Genomic DNA, 18,790 nt, shown 5'->3' with positions numbered 1-18,790 from the left:
CCCCAGGCGCAGCAGACACACATTAGAGACCAGCACTTTAGCAATTAGCCTCAATGGAGCTCGTTCTGGATAAGTGGTCGGCTGAGCAACCTAAACTTCGGTCACCTGCGTCATTCACGTGACTGCAAGAGTAGTCGCCGAAAGGTGAGGGCGCCGGTGAGGGAGCAGGAGTTGGGGAGATCTCTGCCTAGGGGACTGGAGGGCGCGAACCTGGGAATCGGGCTGCCCCGGGAGCCGGGTTAGCTTGAATCTCCCGGAGGGAGCCCGGGACGCCGTGCGCAGCGGCGGGGAGAACCTGAGCGCGGGGAGGAGGATGGGGCGTGCGGCGGGCGGGGGTTAAGCTTGGGTCCGCGCGACCGCCTAGCCGGGTGGGTGGGTGCCGCGCCTTCTGCGGTTGGCCGGCATCGCTGCGGGATCGGCTGGCAGGCGACCCCGAAGATGAAGGCGACCCGGGGCGGAGGCGGACAGGGTTGACGGCGAATACTCGAGTGGTGCCTCTGCCGGGCTTCCCCAAACCCTTCCTGGAGGATAGGTTGGAGTGGTTCCAGATCCGAAACCAGGGGAGGTGGGACAGGTGTGTGAACTCCGCGTCTTCCCTGCCCCAACCTCGCCCGACCTGGCGGGGAGGGAGGCGAGTTTCCGCCTGCAGACTGATGGTGTTTAAGAAGGTCTGTAATGTAACCGGCGTCTCTGCCTCTTCTTGCCTATCAGTTGCTAGGAAAACCCGGGCAGGCACTGGGAGTGGAGGGGCGTGTGTGTGTGTGTGTGTGTGTGTGTTTAAAGATTTGGTTTAGAGGGTCCGCTCTGATGAAAAGATATGTCCTAGATTCCCTGACAAAGCCCATTTCCAATCAGAAAGAAGACAGACGTTTCCACACAAACTCAGACTAAACCTGCAAGCCCGCCAAAGTGTAGAAGTGAGTTTGGTGTTGTTTGAGAGCTGTTTGAAAAACTGAGGGCAGAAAGTGCGAAGTCCATTCGATGAGCACGATAAATAACCCGTTTACGCTTCATATCACAGTCTATAGAAAGATCAGCTGGGACAGGAAAAACTTGGGAAAGAATGAGTGAGAGACTCCAATGGCAAAAAAAAAAAAAAAAAAAAAAAAAAAAAACACCAGCAGAAGTGTGCCCATACAGTTGTGAATACATACATATGTACCTATGTGTAATGTATCTGACACACATGTGTGTTATATATTCAATATGAGTAGAAACAGAGGAAATGGAAACCTAAAGTGCCTGACTTGAAATATGCTAGAATTTTGTGAAATTATGGTAAAGATTTAGCTAATCTGTTTACATTTTGAAATTAGACATTTGCAGAATTTCAGAGTTATATAGAAGGCTTGAAATGATAGGAAACTAGGAGACTGTGGGGGTCAGCCCCATGTTTTAATCCCACGTGTTTATGAGCTACTGGACTGCCAGGCATTTGCTTGACCTGCCTATGCCTCAGTTAGCTTTATGCTGGAGAGCGAGGTTTCTACTTCATGCAACTTGAGCCTTAAGTGATTTAAAAAAGGATGGCTTCTTCTAGCCCAGTGCCTAGCTGTAAACAACTACTAGCTGTAACGACTCGCTCTAACCCTGTTTGTTCTGCTTAGGGTAAGATTTCAGCTGGTAGTTCTGACTTCACAGAATCAACTAAGTGCTTAAAACTTGTAACTTGCTGGTAAGTTGACAAGAAATTATACAGCTTTTTCACAGATAGGTGTGCATGGATGCACTGAGTGGGTCAGGTTAATAGCCCAGGTAGGCGTCACCTGCGACGCTCCTTCAGCGAAGAGGTTTACACGAGCACACCTGGTTCTTGTTGGGTGCTTGGAAAGGTTAGCCAGCATTTCCTTGGAATAACCAACATCTGTGTGGCGCATCTTTGCTTACAAAAAGGCTCACCTGATCTGACTTGACTTCACAGTTGCTGACGCTTGCCCTCTAGACTTCCTTTCTCTGGGCCTCTGGTTATTTATTTCTTTCTCAGTTTACAAAAAAAGGGGCAGTGAGGAATGTCAATAGAGATGTGTCTGCGAAAACAGTGAGTCTGACGCCAGTGGAGCCTCAGAGGTCAAACTGGAAGTCATTGGGTAGTCAGTGTGCAGTGCGTCTGACGTCACCAAGAGGCAAGTGCAGTCGGCAAGGCCAAGGACCTGGTGGCTCCTGGCTTTCTAGTAAACAAAATCCTGCTAACGCTGGTGTCTCCGCACCCCATGAGCGCACACTTCATAGCCCTTTCTGCTGTTTGAGGTAGGTGGAGCAGAGGTGGGGTGGGGTTGGGGGGACTCTGAAAGGCATTGAGTGTGTGAGAACATTGGCTAGAAGTAGAACGTTTAGTCCCATTTCAAACCCATTTTCCCGGGGTTGATGAGAAGGTTGTTTTGGGAATAAGCACAAAGTGTTTTGAGCCATCTCTCTGGCAGGCATTGTTATTGTTAACTCTGGGGTGGAACCGCACAATGTCCCACTCCTCCTCTCTTCCTTCTGCACAGTGTGCATGGTTAAGCAGCTGGGTGTGGGTAGGCCAGGTTTTTCCTATTGGCACGGACATTGCCCACAGCTTCCTTGCAGATGACCAGGTTGGAAGACCTTTGATTTTGAAAGTCTTACCAATACCTGTTGACAGTTCTACCCCGTCTTGTTCTAGAAGGCTGGGAGGAGAGGAGGGGAGTACAGTAACAAGCCAGAGCAGAACAGAAAGGGGCCAGATGAACACAATGTCTACTTTGAGGAGTGTATAAGTGAGTTTTTGTCCATCAGCCCACCAAGAGCAGGCCCTTTGTACATTATCTGTGTTGGAAAAATGTAATACATTTGAAGGACACGTGTGGTTGATAGATGAATCCGAGGGGCACTGCGTTTAAATTGCTAAGCTTAAGGGAAAGCACTGATTTTAAAAAGCCCAGGTCTTTCCCGTAGTATCATTCCTACTCAGCCCCTGACTTGATGGGGTCCGTGCAGTAGGTGTGAATAACACGAAGGTGTGAGGAGAACAGCTCCTTGACTGGCAGGGCCCGGGGAGCTACCAGCTGCTTAGCAGGGCTCAGTGGATTCATCTCTGACCACCTTGACGCAGTTTTCACCCCCCTTCGCATGGGCACTCAACCACCCCAGTAAGAATTTTGTAATCTATTGAGGCATTGTCTGCCCCTGTGAGATGGCTTTTACAACCAACGTGAGCTTAAGAGTTAATGTTACTGAGGATGTCCTGGTGAGTGGGCCTTTAACTACACACAGGAGTATAATTAAGTCTGTGCTGTTTACCCATTGCCATAAAATCTGGCCCAGATATTTAGCATGCTTTCTGGGAAATGGCTTGATAAGAGGGACCCTAAAGGCCATCCTGCTATGATGAAGAATATAGCTACTGTAACCCTGAAGGCTATCCTGCTAAGGCAAAAAATATAGTTACTGTGGTCTTAAAGGTTAGCCTGTCCTTGCAATTCTTTAGAATATAGAAAATGTAGTTGTTTTAGCTGTTTTCATAAATTTTTAGCTAGAGGAAATATAGGATGATTTTACTAACATCATAAAGATACACTCTTGATTATTGTTTGATCACTTATGAAGTTGTAGAACCTGCAGTTGTAGAGGAATGTAATGTTTAAAACTTTTTGTCTTAGATCTTTGTTTTTTCTCTCTTGATGTATTTCTCCCATTTAGTGACAGATAAGTTGTAGAATAAGAATTGTAGTAGGAGTGTATTACTGCATAAGATATGTTGTCTACTGAGAAACTCTTGGTTGCAACATTGGAATGGATAATGCCTTGTCTAATACTGAAACAATTTGTAGAATTATCTTTGGAAACACTCACTCATCCATTGTAGAGTTGAAACTTAGAGTAACTTAGCTCATTGCTAACTGCAATTCTTTCTGCCGTTTTTACCCTTGCTTTGCTTGTTTGGTTAACAAACTGTGTGAGCTTACAGACCTAATGGCCAACTAATGTCAATAACCCCAATCCCCACAGACCAAGGCCCCAGTCCTTTTAACTCATACGTAATTCAAGGTAGGGGTCTGGTTGACACAGATGGCGCCTAGGTTATAGCCCAGACCTGAGGAGAGCAGATGAAGACTGGCAAGCCAAGATAAGCAAGGAATGTGGAATCCTTCCTCAATCATTTCCCAAAAAGTTGTAAATTGTGTCCCCCTGAAGCTATGTCAATATGCCCCTAAGAAAAAACTTTATACTGCTTCTGTATAAATAAAGTGGACAGCTTTCTTGCGGGGTCCACAATGATCAAGGAATCCTAGTGGTCCGTCTCTGCTTTCTTTCTCTCTTCGCGCCTCATCCACGCACACTTCTCGAGCTCCGGACTCAGCTGGAGCTGGTCTCTGGCACTGACTTGGTGATGAATAAATGCATACAAGGCAGAGGAATGCAGCAGTTCGCCAGCGTGGTGTGGGAGAGCAGGGTCATTCACATCTGTGGCACTTGGGCTGGCTGTCTCTCATTTAACATCGTCCTCACCCAACTTCTCTTCACCCTCCACCGATTCTTCCCCCACTGCCTTCTCCATTGCTAACAAGTCAGTACCTGTTTGTCTCAGATCTTTTATCACAAACTCTGCATCCAAGCTGTCTGCCAATCCTGCAGGCTCTCCAAATTCTTTCAAAGCAGTGTCTAGCTGCTAGTGTGATTGTCAATGTTTTTTAGACTTGGCATAGAACTTTAGGGTTCGACAACCCCGTTCCTCTTTTTTTTTTTTTTTTCTTTTCACTTCGCTGGAGCTTGGAATCTTGCAAATCTGCTCTTTGTCTTTTTCTTCCATTTGGAAGTTGGAGTTGAACTTGATTTTTTTTTTTAAGATTTATTTTTATTGGAAAAGCAGATTTATAGAGAATAAGAGACAGAAAATCTTCATCTGCTGGTTCACTCCCCAGATGTCCATAACACCTGGAGCTAAGTTGATTCAAAACCAGGAGTTTCTTCAGGGTCTCCCACATGGGTGCAGGGCCCAAGAACAACTTGAGCCATCCTCTGTTGCTTTCCCAGGCCACTAGCAGTGAGCTGAGTGGGAAGTGGAGCAGCTGGTACACCAACCAGCACCCACATGGGATGCCGGCACTTGCAGGTGGAGGATTAGCTTGTTGAGCCATCATGCTGTCCACTGAACTTGATTAATGACAATTTTCAAATTGGCTCTGCAGTCCAGCTACGCTTTTTCTCTTTCATCACAGAGACTTTATTTTTTTAGTCACCATGATGTTTTCATTTTGTACAACAAAGATGTTTCCCAGATGTTACCCCCCCTTTTCTTGGTTGGAAAAGGAAACTTCAGGATCCCTTGCTTGCTAAGAATGGCTGGTTGTCTTGGTCATTCACCAACCCTTCGTTAATTAGCGGGAAGATTCAGGGTCCAGAGTTGGCATAGCAGGTTTAGCTGCCGCATGTGATACCAGCATCTCATTTTGGAGTTAAGGTTCACTTCCCAGCCAGACCCCTGCGGACGCAGCAGCAGGTGCCCCAAGGAATGTGGGAGAGGCCAGGATGGAGTTTCTGGCCTATTGTTTCCATTTTTGGAGTGAACTATTGGATGAAATCTGTCTCTCTGCTTTTCATATAAGTAAATCTCAATAGGGTGAGGCATGCCTGTGGAAGTCTAGCAACTTTAGAGACTACAGTTGCATCTCCTGCTGCATTACTCTATAAGCAGGTGTCTGCTGTGAGCACTTGGCTTCGAGAAATGGAAACTGCCAGTTCTTGGAGGGAAAATGTCCAGTTCATGGGCGAAGATTTTTCTCTGCCAATTTTTAGGGCAAGGGGATGGGAGTGGCGGGGAGGTGAGGAGGGACTTTAGATAGAAGAACTGAAGGGGTGAAAATGGAGCAAGAGAGGAAGTGGAATTTGCGTAATGGGGATAAGCATCAACTAAATATTTGGAAATTGAAGGATCTCTGGTATTAGACTTCCGAATGCGTTTCATATCAATTGCTCCTTTCCAACAGTCGTGAGCATAATGCCTGTGAAAACAAATTTCAGTCAGTGGAAAATAGTGCTGCAGGATTTTATGAACTTATTTTGTAGGCTTTCACATGCAATTTTTGAAATCTTTGTTTTTATCATCACCTGAAAGTCTGGTGGTTTTCCAAAGGATGTTCTGATCTGCTAATTGGTAATGATGAGCACCCAGCAACTCCCACTGCCTGAGCTGACCTGCATGCCGGGCATCCTGCTTTTGTGGCCGAACTCACTGCCTTGTTGGCTGCTCAAGAAAGCCTGGAGAGGTAGAATTCCTTGGGATAGGAACCAGAGGCTCAGGGATTTTTGGTAATTGAAATATAGGCTCCAGGGAGATGGTAGTTTGGGGACTTGTGTGTATGTCTTTTTAAAAATTGCTGAATCTCCTAGAATGTGCAGGAGCATGGCATATATTAGCTACTCAATAAATATTTTTTGAATATTAAATGAACTTGTTCACACATCTATAAATGCTTGACCAAGATTCAAGATAGGGCTTGTCTTCCCAATATCTGTTTTCTTTCAATTCTTTATTTATACAAAGTGGACAAATTTCATGTATATTATAGTACAGATTTAGAAACTTAGTGATAACGCCTGCCCTATCTCTCCTACCCTCATTCCCCACCCACCCCTATCCTGCCTTATTTCCCCTCTCTCCTCCCTCCCTGCTTGGTTTTTACAATAGTACACTTTGATTTCACAGTCATAGGTTTAACACCCCATTAGGTAAACATATCAACATCTGGCAGGTAGAAAATAATAGCAAAGGGGCCCAGCGGCGTGGCCTAGCGGCTAAAAGTCCTCGCCTTGAACGCCCCGGGATCCCATATGGGCGCCGGTTCTAATCCCGGCAGCTCCACTTCCCATCCAGCTCCCTGCTTGTGGCCTGGGAAAGCAGTCGAGGACAGCCCAATGCATTGGGACCCTGCACCCGCATGGGAGACCTGGAAGACATTCCTGGTTCCTGGCTTCGGATAGGCACAGCACCGGCCGTTGTGCTCACTTAGCGAGTGAATCATTGGACGGAAGATCTTCCTCTCTGTCTCTCCTCCTCTCTGTATATCTGACTTTGTAATACAAATAAATAAATCTTTAAAAAGAAGAAGAAAATAATAGCACAGAAAAAACCTATTCCTTGGGTGTACCAATACAGGCCATACACAATGATCAAATCCCAGATTGTCACTTGGCACCTCTGGACTGCATTTTTGGGTTCTGTGTATTAGTCATATTTTAGGGAAAACATGCTATTTGTATTTTAGGGATTGGCTTTTCTCACCAGGCATAATGGTGAAAAGATTTCATTTTGTGTGTGTGTGTGTGTGTGGCTGAGGAGTATTCCAAAGTGTATATATACCATATTTTTTTGATCCAGTCATCAGTTGATTCTAGGTTCATTCCACATCTTCGCTATTATGAACTGAACTGCTATAAATAGAAGTGTACCAAAAATTCTTATATACTGATTTTAGTTCATTTGGGTAAATTCCCAGGAGTGGGATGACTGGGTCATATAATAGATTTATTATCAGATTTCTACGAAATTTCCTACTGTCCTCCATAATGGTTATACTAGTTTACATTTCCACCAGCAAGGGATTAGGGTACCTCTTCCCCATATCCTTACCAGCACTTGCTGTGTTTGATTTTCAGATAATGACCACTCTAACTGGGGTGAGGTGAAACTTTTTTTTTTGACAAGGTCTAGTCTATTTATTATTATTTTTTTTATAATGTTACATAGTTGATTGGTAGAAAGGGTCAAGGGTTACAGGAAAGTGAGTAAGACTATTGTTTCCACACTAATATTTTTTCCCCCTGTATCTGGGGTCAGGGGAGAAACAAAGGGAGAAGCCCCACCCAGCCTCCCACCCATCCCAGGTTCCCGATGTGGGGCATGCTCCGGGGGTCCTGTTCAAGCAGTTTTGATAGTCTAAAGCTGAGAGTCAAGAGCCTCATCTGGATCTCCCAGATGTGTGTAGGGACCCAAGGCCTGGAGCCATCATCCACCGCTTTCCCAGGCCCCTTAGCAGGAGGCTGGATTGGAAGTTGAGTAACTGGAACATGAACTGGCACACATATGTGAGGCTGGCACTTGCAGGTACAGGATTATCTGGTTGAGCCATAACACTGGCACCTATTTGTAGAATTTTTTTAAAGTATGTTTCCTTTTCTTTGGACAGGGCCAAGAGACAAAATGACATCAGACTTGTTGCAGACATCCGTGAATTCTGAAGGTAAAAAGAAACCCTGTGTTACTGGTGTTTAGTCTGGTTAAGCTGCAACACAGAGTGGGAAAGGAAAGGAAAATGTGACCCAGTCTCCCTGCTGAGAAGTTTCTGTTTTATTGAGAATCAGTGTTGAACTGGTGTTGAGAAGGGCTGATATGGAGACATCTCTGCCCCCGGTGTAGGAGGGACTGGTTTCTGCACATTCTCTTGAGTGTTCTTGGTCTGCTCTCGCTCGAGGTGGGGACTGTGTCTGTTGGACTGAGAAGGTTGGAGGAGCATCATGATGGATGTGTGTACCATGATGGGAAGACACATCTTATGATCTCAATGTGCAGGCCCATGGTTCTGCTAGGGATCTTAGTCTTTGGTGGGCTCATTCCACAAAGCGTGAAGTGCTGTAGGAAGGAGAGGAGACCAGGCTGTGTGTCTCCACCTGCAGCTAGGAAGATGAGGCCACTGGGCCTGCCTTCTCAAACATTGCTTGGAGAGCCCGCTTACTTTGCCCTGGCTGGCATGAACCTTACTGCTCTGGTCAACAGAAAAGGAATGCTAGAAGTCTGTCTCTCTGTTTTCACAGATAAATTAAAGGATGATGCCATCAAAAATGACAAGCCTTATAAGGTCTTCTTCAAAGATATCTTTTTTTTCAAGGAGAATGAAAGGGCGGCAAGGAAAAAGGTAAGGTTTGGTTAACATCAAAGTCCCAATGAATCTTATCTGTTGCGCTTGAGAACTTTACTGTGTTCCAGCATGGAATCAGATGTTGACATCAGACACACGTTGGTGTTGAGCTCTGCTTTCTGTGTCCCCCTCCTAGTGTGATAGGGGAACCCTGAGAACAACCTGTATGACAGAACAACATTCAGAACTTGATAGGAACTGGCAAAGATTGCCACCTAATGGAGCAAAACACGAGCATCACACAATCCAGGATGACTAGTGGGCATGAGCACACACTGCTGCATGGAGCCTTTCCCCCTCATGTTTACGTTTCCGAAATTGAGATCTTGCTTACATCGAAGCACCGCCAAACACCATTGTGCATCTTACAATAAATGACATCCCAGAGTTGATGGAATATCATGGAGCCATGCATGGGAAATGCAGAGAGAGCTCCACCCCACTTTGTTGGTGAGAGGAAACAGGAGAGAGTACCAAGAGAGTAGTGTGTAGTAAGACTTGACTGCGTTGACAGGAGCTGAGTCTGCAAGGACAAGGTTGCTCACTGGCACCGCAGTTAAGGTGCCCCTGGAGACAGCCATATCTGCTAGCAGAGTGCTGGGTTCAGATTCGACTTCTACTTCCAGTCTGGTCTCCTGCTCGTGTGTTCCCCTGGGGGAGGTCCCTGGGGAATCCAGTGCTTGGGCCACTGCCACCCTTGACTGAATTTCTGACTTCTGGCTTTGGTCTGGTCTAGTCCCAGTTGTCGGAAGCAATTGGGAACTGAACCAGCAGATGGAAGGTTCTCTGTATTCTGCCTTTGTCTGCCTCTGGCTTTATAAATGCACAAAAAAATGTTTTAAAAAATATAAAGTAATATAGTTAATACAACATGTGTAACTTAACAAAGAAAGAAGTCCAAATTTGCCAGCAGACAATATACACACTTTTGTGCTGTGATGGAGAGCAGGGGTAAGCTGAAGGGATAAAAAATAGAGGAAGGGTGTCCTTCAGAATGATCCAGAATGGGGCCAGTGTTGTGGCATGGTGGGTTATCTTGAAGTGTGAGTTGCAAGTTCCACTTTGAACCCAGCTTCCTGCCAGTGTGCCTGGGAGGCAGCTGATAGCCACTCAAGTGCATGTGTTCCCGTTACCTACATGGAGTTCTGGGCTCCTAGCTTCAGCCTGGTCTAACCCTGGCTCTTATGGACATTTGAGGAGTAAACCAGCACATGGAGAATCCCACTCCATTTCTCCTTTTCTATGACTCTGCCCTTAAAAGAAGGAAATCTTTCAAAAATAGAGTGACTGAAAATGAAGTGAAGTCAGCAAGGTGGCCAGCTTCCCACTGTGCCTCACAGATTTCATCTTCCCACATGTATGTTCACCTGGTGTTGCTGGTTCATACCTCACAAGAGGTATTTTCTTCACCCCTGGAAGTCAAGCTTGATTGCTGGTCTGTCTTTACCCAACTTAAAACGAAAATACCTAGAAATGCTCAATAGCTAGCTCATTGTATGTAATCGCTGTCATAGTTATGTTGAACCTACGCAACTTAAGTTGAAGAGATTAATAAAAGCAGAAGCCTAATTTTAAAAAAACATAATTTATATATATTTATATAATAAATAAATAAATAATCTGTGGGAAAAGTCTCTTTGCTGCCAAGTTTTCCATTCTGCAGACCCACCCTTTGGGAATTCCAACAGTTGCCTACATTTTAAGCAAGACAGAATTGTGAAAATAAATCCAGAAAGACAATGTGCAGACTTATATTTGTGGTGTTTTAAGGGCTCTTCCAAATGTTTCTTTAAGATGTATATTATGTGCTAAGGGAAATGAGCCAATCCCAAAAGGTCAGATACTACATGTTTGCGTTAATCTAAGAGGATATGATATTACGTAAAACATGTTATTTTATGTATATTATGTTATATGTTGTGTATAAGCCAAAACTGAATTGACAATGAGGTGATAACAAGATGGTTAAGAAATTGCAGTTGTTTTTAACATACTGGTTACTCAATACTATAACTATTAGTTACACAACGAAGTTAATTGTTGCTGAGGGTACGTTGGAACCTTTAATTGATCGGGTTGATAATCTGATGGTTCTGCCCTCGGACCGGACAGGGTCTCCCCAGGAAGCTGAGGAACTAGATTGGACTATAAGATGTTGGACTCTATGTTTAGTTTAGTTTATGTTTAGTTTATGCTTGCAAAGAGGAAATCTCAACTGTACTTGATCAGTGGATATGCAACAAGGTAGAATATTCCACATGGGGGAAGGGCGGGGGCAGGGGTGGGGTGATTCCCAGGTCCAACGAAACTGTATCACATAATACAGTGTAATCAATGAATAAAAACAAACAAACAAACAAAAAAAGATGTATATTATGAGAAAATGCATAATTGGCAAAAGTTTAACCCCAAGATGAATGTATCAATTCCCTTTTCCAAAGTGTTTTGAAGTACACTTGGGCACATTTAATACAGGTTAGTGGTTTGGGGGCCAGCGCAGTGGCATAACAGATGCATCCCATATGGGCATCTGTTCATGTCCTGGTTGCCACAATTTCGATCCGACTGCTTGCTTATGGGCTAGGAAAAGCAATGAAAGGTGGACCAAATGTCTGGGCCTTTGTCATCCATGTGGGAGATCAGGAAAAAGCTTGTTGCTCGTGGCTCAAGTCTGTCCCTGCCCTGGCCATTTTGGCCATCTTGGGAGTGAGCCAGTGGCTGCAAAAACACTCTCTCAGTGTCTCTAACCCTGACTTTCAAATAAATGTTTTTTAAAAAGATTTATTTATTTTTATTGCAAAGTCAGATATGCAGAGAGGAGGAGAGACACAGAGGAAGAGCTTCCGTCTGATGATTCACTCCTCAAGTGACGTCAACGGCCAGTGCTGTGCCAATCTGAAGCCAGGAGCTCTTCCAGATCTCCCATGCGCGTGCAAGGTCCCAAGGCTTTGGGCTGTCCTCGACTACTTTCCCAGGCCACAAGCAGGGAGCTGGGTGGGAAGTGGGGCTGCCAGGATTAGAGCCGGCGCCCATATGGGATCCTGGCGTGTTCAAGGTGAGGACTTTAGCCATTAGGCCACCACACCAGGCCCCGAAACTTTGTTTTTTTTTTTTTTTTTTAGAGAAAAGGTTACATGTTCTATTTTTGCTCAAGTTCTTGGAGGGGTGGAAAATTCTTACACAGAACTTTAAGGAAAAGGGCCTGGGATAGCTCTGTTAATGCCATTTGTTGTAGATGCTCTTTTTAATAGATGGTTTCTATTCTAAAATAATAATCCTTGGTCATATTAAAAATCCTTTACAATTTTTCTACTTGGGTAGGAAAAATTGATGAATCGGAACATGAAAATCCATCAGAAGTCGACTTTTTCCTCCCGAATGAAGAGTCGCTCACACCTGAACCAGCTGGGTTTTTATGGGGACAGAAGTAACAGCTCCTTGGAGAATTTCGGGCTGGATCCTACTCTGATTCTCCGATTAGCAGAAGGTATGTCTGAAGGACACTGGAAGAGAGGTGTGTGGAGTGCGGACTGTGAACAGTAAGATTGGGAGGCAGGTTTTGAAGGGAAGTATGTACTGTCTCCCAGAGGGAAGACAGATAGAGTTTCAGAGGTAGGAGGAAATCAATTTTAAAAAGAAGTGCCAACATTTTCGCAGCTCTTAAGAAAGAGTAATACAGTATGACAGTTGGCACAGAAGGACTGGTGTTGTGGCACAGTAGGTTAAGCCCCTGCTGTGACACTGTATCCTATCTTGGATTTGATCTTGTGCCTCACACTTCACCTCTGTACCGTGACCCCTAGGTCATCAAGAGCATTTAAAATTGTGTACAGGAGTGAGCCTGGGTTACGTGGGGTTAGGTTGTCATGTGGGATGCCCTCCCTGCGTGTGAGAGTTCCTGAGATTGAGTTATGGCTCCATTTGTGACCCGACCTCCTGATAATGAGACAGCATTTAATTCAAGCCAGGACTTGAGTCTCTGTCACCCATGTGAGGGATATAGCTGGAGTCGCTGGCTCCTGGCTTTGACGTGGCCCAGCTCCAGCTGTTGCAAGCATTTGGCAAGTGGATTAGTGGTTAGAAGAGTCTGTCCCTGTTGCTGTGTGTTTCAAATAAATGTAAATAAATGTGAACATTTTTTCATAGGTTCAACAGGGAAGTATTTCTACATGAAGTAGCTGACTTCTAAAAACCCTTGTCACTTTAATAGTTCCAAGATGACTGGGGAGTCTGGCTTTGCAGATGACCAAGTTCTGTACCATTGCTGTCTGATGCAGAGCTTACTGACCCATTATGTACATGGGGTGAGGGCAAGACTCTTGAACAGGAAATAGGAAAGTTGTTTGACAGCATCCGACGCAACTTGAACACTGGTGCCACTAGAACTCAGGTGGTCAGTTTCTGCTGATTGCTCAGATATGCAGTTGAGGCATGGCTTCAGTGAATGAGTAAGCCCCTGTGCCTCCACCCTTCTGTTACCTGCCTGCATTGTGGCTGTAAGCACGCCTACATGATAGCAAAATAAACCAGGAGAGCCTTGCACACCTGCGTGAGTGTGTGCGCATGCACATGTTAGAGTGGTAAACCACTAGCTCATCACCAAAGAAATTATATGGCCAGCTAAGTGCCATGTACAAATTAGTTGGGCTGCATGGTTGAGGTTCCATTTGGCTTTATTTTTGAAGGGCAGCACCTCTGAACATGTTAGCAGTTGAGTAGGCTGCTACCTCAGAACTCTCGACCTGCTCTGGGCTCGGGGACTTCGGCAGGAAAGAGACCCGTCATGCGAGATCTCTTGTATGAAAATGGGTAGGTACAGTAAGTCTCACTGGGGAGAAGGGTCAGTCAGACTGCTGTTTAGACTGAAATGCTACTTAGTGAATAGCACATACTCCTTGTGGATGCTGATGTTTATTCTCAGTTTGGTGCATCGTAAGTGACCAAAGAAAAGTGACAGCAAGATTTCAGTAAATTGAACCTCAATATAAGCAAGCGAATAAAAGGTGGGAGGACCATGTTAAACAACCCTCTCAGGATGGCGTGTACTAGGCCTGTTGTATGGAAAGCTGACCGAGATTCTTGACCAAATGAATGGCAAGGAAAAGGGGAGGTGGAAAGGAGTGTACAGGAGGTTGCTGTTAGAGATAAAAAGCAGATTTTGAGTGTACCAGCCCCATTGTTTTGCTTTGTTTTAGCCTTTCCACATTTTTTAAAAGATTTTTTTTTTCATTTGAAACGCAGAGTTACATGAAGACAGATAGAAAGAAATCTTCCATCTGCTGATTTACTCCCCAAAATGTCCGCAGTGGCCAGAGCTGGGCTGATCGAAAGCTGGAGCTAGAAGCTTTTTTCACAGCTACAGGATGTCCCACAGGGGCTAGAAGCAAAGAGTTTTTTTCCCTTTGTTTTCCGTAGGTTTTCTCTGATTTATTTCCAAATCTGGTTTTTCAATGAGAGTTTTCGCACACTGTACAGTGTCCTAGAACTTCTCTGTGTATTTACTAAGGTTTCTGTGGTAGGAATTTTTATGGCGCGTTTTCGCCGGCTGAGCTGTGTTTGCGGTGTTAACAGCTGACTGGCTGCTGCCCCCTGCAGTGTGAGTCCTCTCATGTGCAAGGAGCATCCTCCTAGCAGTGAGGGCTGTGTCTTGTCTCCTGTATCTTAGCAGGTGAACCGTGTGATGCTGGCTTGGATACTTCCAGCATCAAAGGGTTAGAATGTGACTTCCTCTCAGAACCATTAGGGAAAGAGCTTACTTCCAGAACAGTACGAAAAACATTTTTTTGTTGTGATGTTTGAAGTACAAAACTAATCCAACTCTGTGTTTACACTATCGTGTCTCTGTCACCGTATGCATTGCAAAGTAAGCTGCATCTTGTCTAAGCAAGTGAGTAGAGCTCAGGGCAGACCCATGACTCAGTGTGCTACAGGAGAACGTGTTCAGTAACAGGACAATGGATATTTTCAATTGTCAAGATTGTTATATATGTATTTTGTTTTTGTAAAGTTGATTTAAAAGGTGAAGAAATCAGACAGGTAGGCCTTGTTCAAGGAGAGAGCAGGCAGGCAGGGGGAAGGTGGAAAGAGATTTCTACTTTGATCTTGGGTCAGTGGGGGGAGAGAGAGAGAGAGAGTTGCCCCTGCCTGTTGCTGGGCTTCTTACAGACTTAGACAGGGTTACATGATATCACTCCCAGACCCGGCTGAGGGGAGCACATCTTAGGAAGGGATCATTTAATTGACAGGAAGGCACACAGTGTTACAGAAGGCATGGGGGTGGTATGGCTTCCTAAGCCTGTCTCATTTCATTCCCTTCCCAGGAATTTCCAGCCCTCTTCTTAACAGTCACTGAAGGATATACATGTATTTCATCTTCTCTAGCTACTTTCTGCTGATTAGGGGCATAGGCCTTGCATGTTCCAGGTTTGGAAATCTTTTTCTATCTCATCTAATGGATCCATCTCATCTAATGGATCCATCTCATGAATCATGTCATCGCTGGGGCCAGTGGTGCTGTCACTTGCATGACTCAGTCATCACCATTCTGAGAAATCGTTGGCTTTTTTGTCCTTATTACTTTTTTAAAGATTTATTTTCTGGCCTGATGTGGTGGCCTAATGGCTAAAGTCCCCGCCTTGAATGTGTCAGGATCCCATATGGGTGCCGGTTCTAATCCCAGCAGCTCCACTTCACATTCGGTATCCTACTTGTGGGCTGGGAAAGCAGTCAAGGATGGTCCAAAGCCTTGGGACCTTACAACCATGTGGGAGACCTGGAAGAAGTTTCTGGCTCATGGCTTTGGATTAGCACAGCTCTAGCCGTGGCAGCCGCTTGGGGAATGAATCATCAACAGAAGATTTTCCTCTCTGTCTCTCCTCCTCTCTGTATATCTGACTTTGCAATAAAAATAAGTAAATCGTAAAAATTTGCTTTCATTGGAAAGGCAGATTTACAGAGAGAAGGAGAAATATCTGTCTGCTTGTTCACTCCCATAATGGCTGAAACAGCTGGAGCTGAGCCAATCCAAAGCCAGCAACTTCTTCCAGGTATGCCACATGGGTGCAGGGTCCCAAGATTTGGACCATCCTCTATTAGTTTTGCAGGCCACAAGCAGGGAGCTGGATGGGAGATGAACTGGATGCTGTTTGGAGGTGGATTAGCTAGTTGAGCCATTACCCGGTCCCTGTTTTCTCTTTTGAAGTAGCATCTAAGGTCCTCAGCTGGTTCACAGGAGCAGGTTGGTTCATCCCTTGTGTGCCTCCTGGCATGATCCACGAGTGAGCACTGGAAACAGCCTGATGTATGCAGTGTGCTCTGATGCAAGGACACACGCCTGCAAGCTCTGGTTCCCAAGATCGGAGATTCTGTCGCATCTGGGACTGGTAGTACATGAAAGCCCATGTTTTTGGTGATGTCAAAGGCCACCAGTAGGCCTCCACCCTGGAGGACCCTGTCCTAATATGGTGGCACATCATGGATGTGACTGCCTAAAACCCATCAAGCACCTGACCTGCCGCTCCAAGACTGATGTGGTGGACCTGCTTGTGTGTTTCTTGCCTATGACCCCAAGTCACATCCCTGGCTGACCAGTGTCCATGCCCTGTACCCCCTCTCCATCCCTCAGGTCCCTGGTCTAGCATAGTGGTTTACTATGGGTGTGACCTGCCTAGGACCTGTGAGGGCCCTGGTGTGCCTGCTCTCGGGCAGGCATTGTGGTGTGCCATTTTTGTGACATGCCCAGGAACCACAGAGACCCTGGCCTGCACTCTCCAGGACAGTATGAGGCTGTGTCTTTGGTGCAGTCGGCCTAAGACCCTGGCTTCAGGTCCCTGGCCTGCCACTGCTACCTAGGACCCATCAGGCCCCTGGCATGCTGAAAGCCATCTATGGGGTACCCCCTCTCCCAAACCCAGGCTGCTGCCTGAAGCTGGGAGCCATTGAGTTTTTCTAAGATTTTAATTTTTTAAAATTCATGAAGGTGTCATAAAGATAACTGGGAAACTTTTAACCCAGGCTAGCTATGACTAAAAAGATGTTACTTTTGTTAGGTGTGAGTGTGGTTCTATTTAAAACTTTTATCTGGTAGCATTGTATGCTTTTTTTAATATTATATATTTTTATTTTGATAATCTTAAATAGTTGATTCGGGTACAAAGGGTCAAGGGCTATAGAAAAGTAGGTAAGACTATTGTTTCCACATTAATATCATTTTTCCCCCTGAATCTGGGGTCAGGGAAGAAACAAAGGGAGAAGCCCCACCCAGCCTCCCACCCATCCCAGGTTCCTGATGTGGGGCATGCTCAAAGGGTCCTGCTCAAGCAGTTTTGATATTTTTTTTTTTTTAAATTTTCTGAATTGCTGCCAATCTCACCATTCCAAGCACGATGAAATCTATTCAGAATCTACTGGCTGACATAGTCTCTTCATGGTTGAGGTTCTGAGATCAGCAGTTCAGTTGGAGGGATCCCCAAAGAAACTTCATCTGAGGTGATCCCAGGCCTGATTCCTGTGTGTGCATGCTTGTATAGGGTCCGGCAGAGTCCGTTGCCCCAGTCAGCTTATGCGTGTGCTGGTGGTTGCAATTCCTAGGTCAGTTCTGTTTCCAGGCCTGTCTTCCACACAAACCATTGGGTGTTGCAGTCCAGCCCGATCCTGCCCAGCACACACTCAGCCCTCACACAAACAAGAAGGAGCTGCAGCCTAGTCAGGGCGACTCCCAATAACCCCCATCAGGCCTGCCCCCTAACCTGGTTCTCATGCTTGCCAGTACATACAGCAGACTTGTCCAGTCTGTCCCACATCCCATTCAGTTCTTATACATGTCAATGGGCATTGAAGTCTAGTTCAACCCAACCAGCCCCCAATCAAGTCTACACACATGCTGGTGGGTGCCTTTCTGTCCAGTTGCATCTGCCCCTGTGCTGGTTTTCATGTTCTTCAGTGGGAGTAGTAACCCAAGAGGGAGGTGCCCACTATTTCCCTTCTGGGCCCACTCCCGGATCATGCACTTTCCAGGTCGTTCTGCAGTTTAACTTGACAGATTTAGCCCCCAGTGCCAGCCTCTGCCAGCTGATGCTGCGGCAAAGCCCAACCAACCCTCACCCATTCTAATTTATGCTTGCACCAGTCAGAACAGTCAGCCCAACCTGGCTTTTCCCTGATCTAACTCACATGAGGCCCACAGGTGTTGTAACCCTGCCTGGTCTGGTCTGCCCCCATCCCAGCTCACGCTCTCCAGTGGGAGTGACATTCCAGCAGGGGAGCTCACATTCCACGTGCCGGCTTTGCCCCCTTCCTCCTTGGTTCTCATGTGTGCTGTTTGGGCCCTGCGGCCACATCTGGTATGGCTAACCTCACCTTGGCATTCTGTAACATGAACTGGTTTGTGTCATGACCATACCAGGCCCTACCCACACTCTATTTTGGTGCTCGGATAAGCCAGCGGGTAATGTGAACTGATTCAGCCTGGTCTGCCCCTGACCTGTGCCAAATGTATGCCAGTTGGTATCTTTCTCTAGCCTGGTCTGGGCTGCTCCCTATCCTGGTTCTTGCACTCACCTACAGGGACTGTGTCCTGCCTGAGGAGTTTCCTAAGCTCCTCCATCAGAACCTCTTCCTATGCCAGATCTTGCGCATATTGTTGGATCAATGGGCCAACCCTACTTAGTCCACCTCCTGTCCTGATAGGAACACTGACCTTTCCTGAGTGGCCTTCAACCCATTCTGGTTCTTACTGTTGGGTGTTTCAGCCCAATCAAGGCTCGTCCATACCCATACACAGCTCACACATGGCTTAGTAGGGGCAGAGACCTAGTGTAGTCCCTTCTACATCTACCCAGGTTCTCCAGAGCACCAGATGATGCTGGAGTATGGCCTGGCTTGGTGTGCTCAGCCCCAGTCCACACTTTTGCTAA

General features: G+C 45.9%; 1 protein-coding gene across 3 annotated transcripts in view; it reads left to right on the top strand.

Annotated features, from left to right (window-relative positions):
- The first annotated feature begins 398 nt into the window (after positions 1-398).
- The window catches only part of CCDC38 (coiled-coil domain containing 38), a 63,384-nt gene continuing 44,992 nt past the window's right edge, over positions 399-18,790 (top strand). Inside the window, exons 1-5 of one of the 3 annotated variants that reach the window (XM_058673059.1) lie at positions 399-574; positions 1,608-1,675; positions 8,148-8,201; positions 8,773-8,873; positions 12,198-12,363. In XM_058673059.1, the coding sequence (XP_058529042.1) occupies positions 8,162-8,201; positions 8,773-8,873; positions 12,198-12,363 (307 nt within the window). In that variant the 5' untranslated portion in view covers positions 399-574; positions 1,608-1,675; positions 8,148-8,161. The remainder of the gene's footprint in view (positions 575-1,607; positions 1,676-8,147; positions 8,202-8,772; positions 8,874-12,197; positions 12,364-18,790) is intronic. The other 2 variants (XM_058673058.1, XM_058673060.1) reach the window with 2 other exon arrangements.

The sequence above is a fragment of the Ochotona princeps genome, chromosome 15 (assembly GCF_030435755.1).
Source record: "Ochotona princeps isolate mOchPri1 chromosome 15, mOchPri1.hap1, whole genome shotgun sequence".
Lineage (NCBI taxonomy): Eukaryota > Metazoa > Chordata > Mammalia > Lagomorpha > Ochotonidae > Ochotona > Ochotona princeps.
The sequence above is the reverse complement of the archived record's forward strand: the minus strand, read 5'-3'. Positions and strand labels throughout refer to the sequence as shown.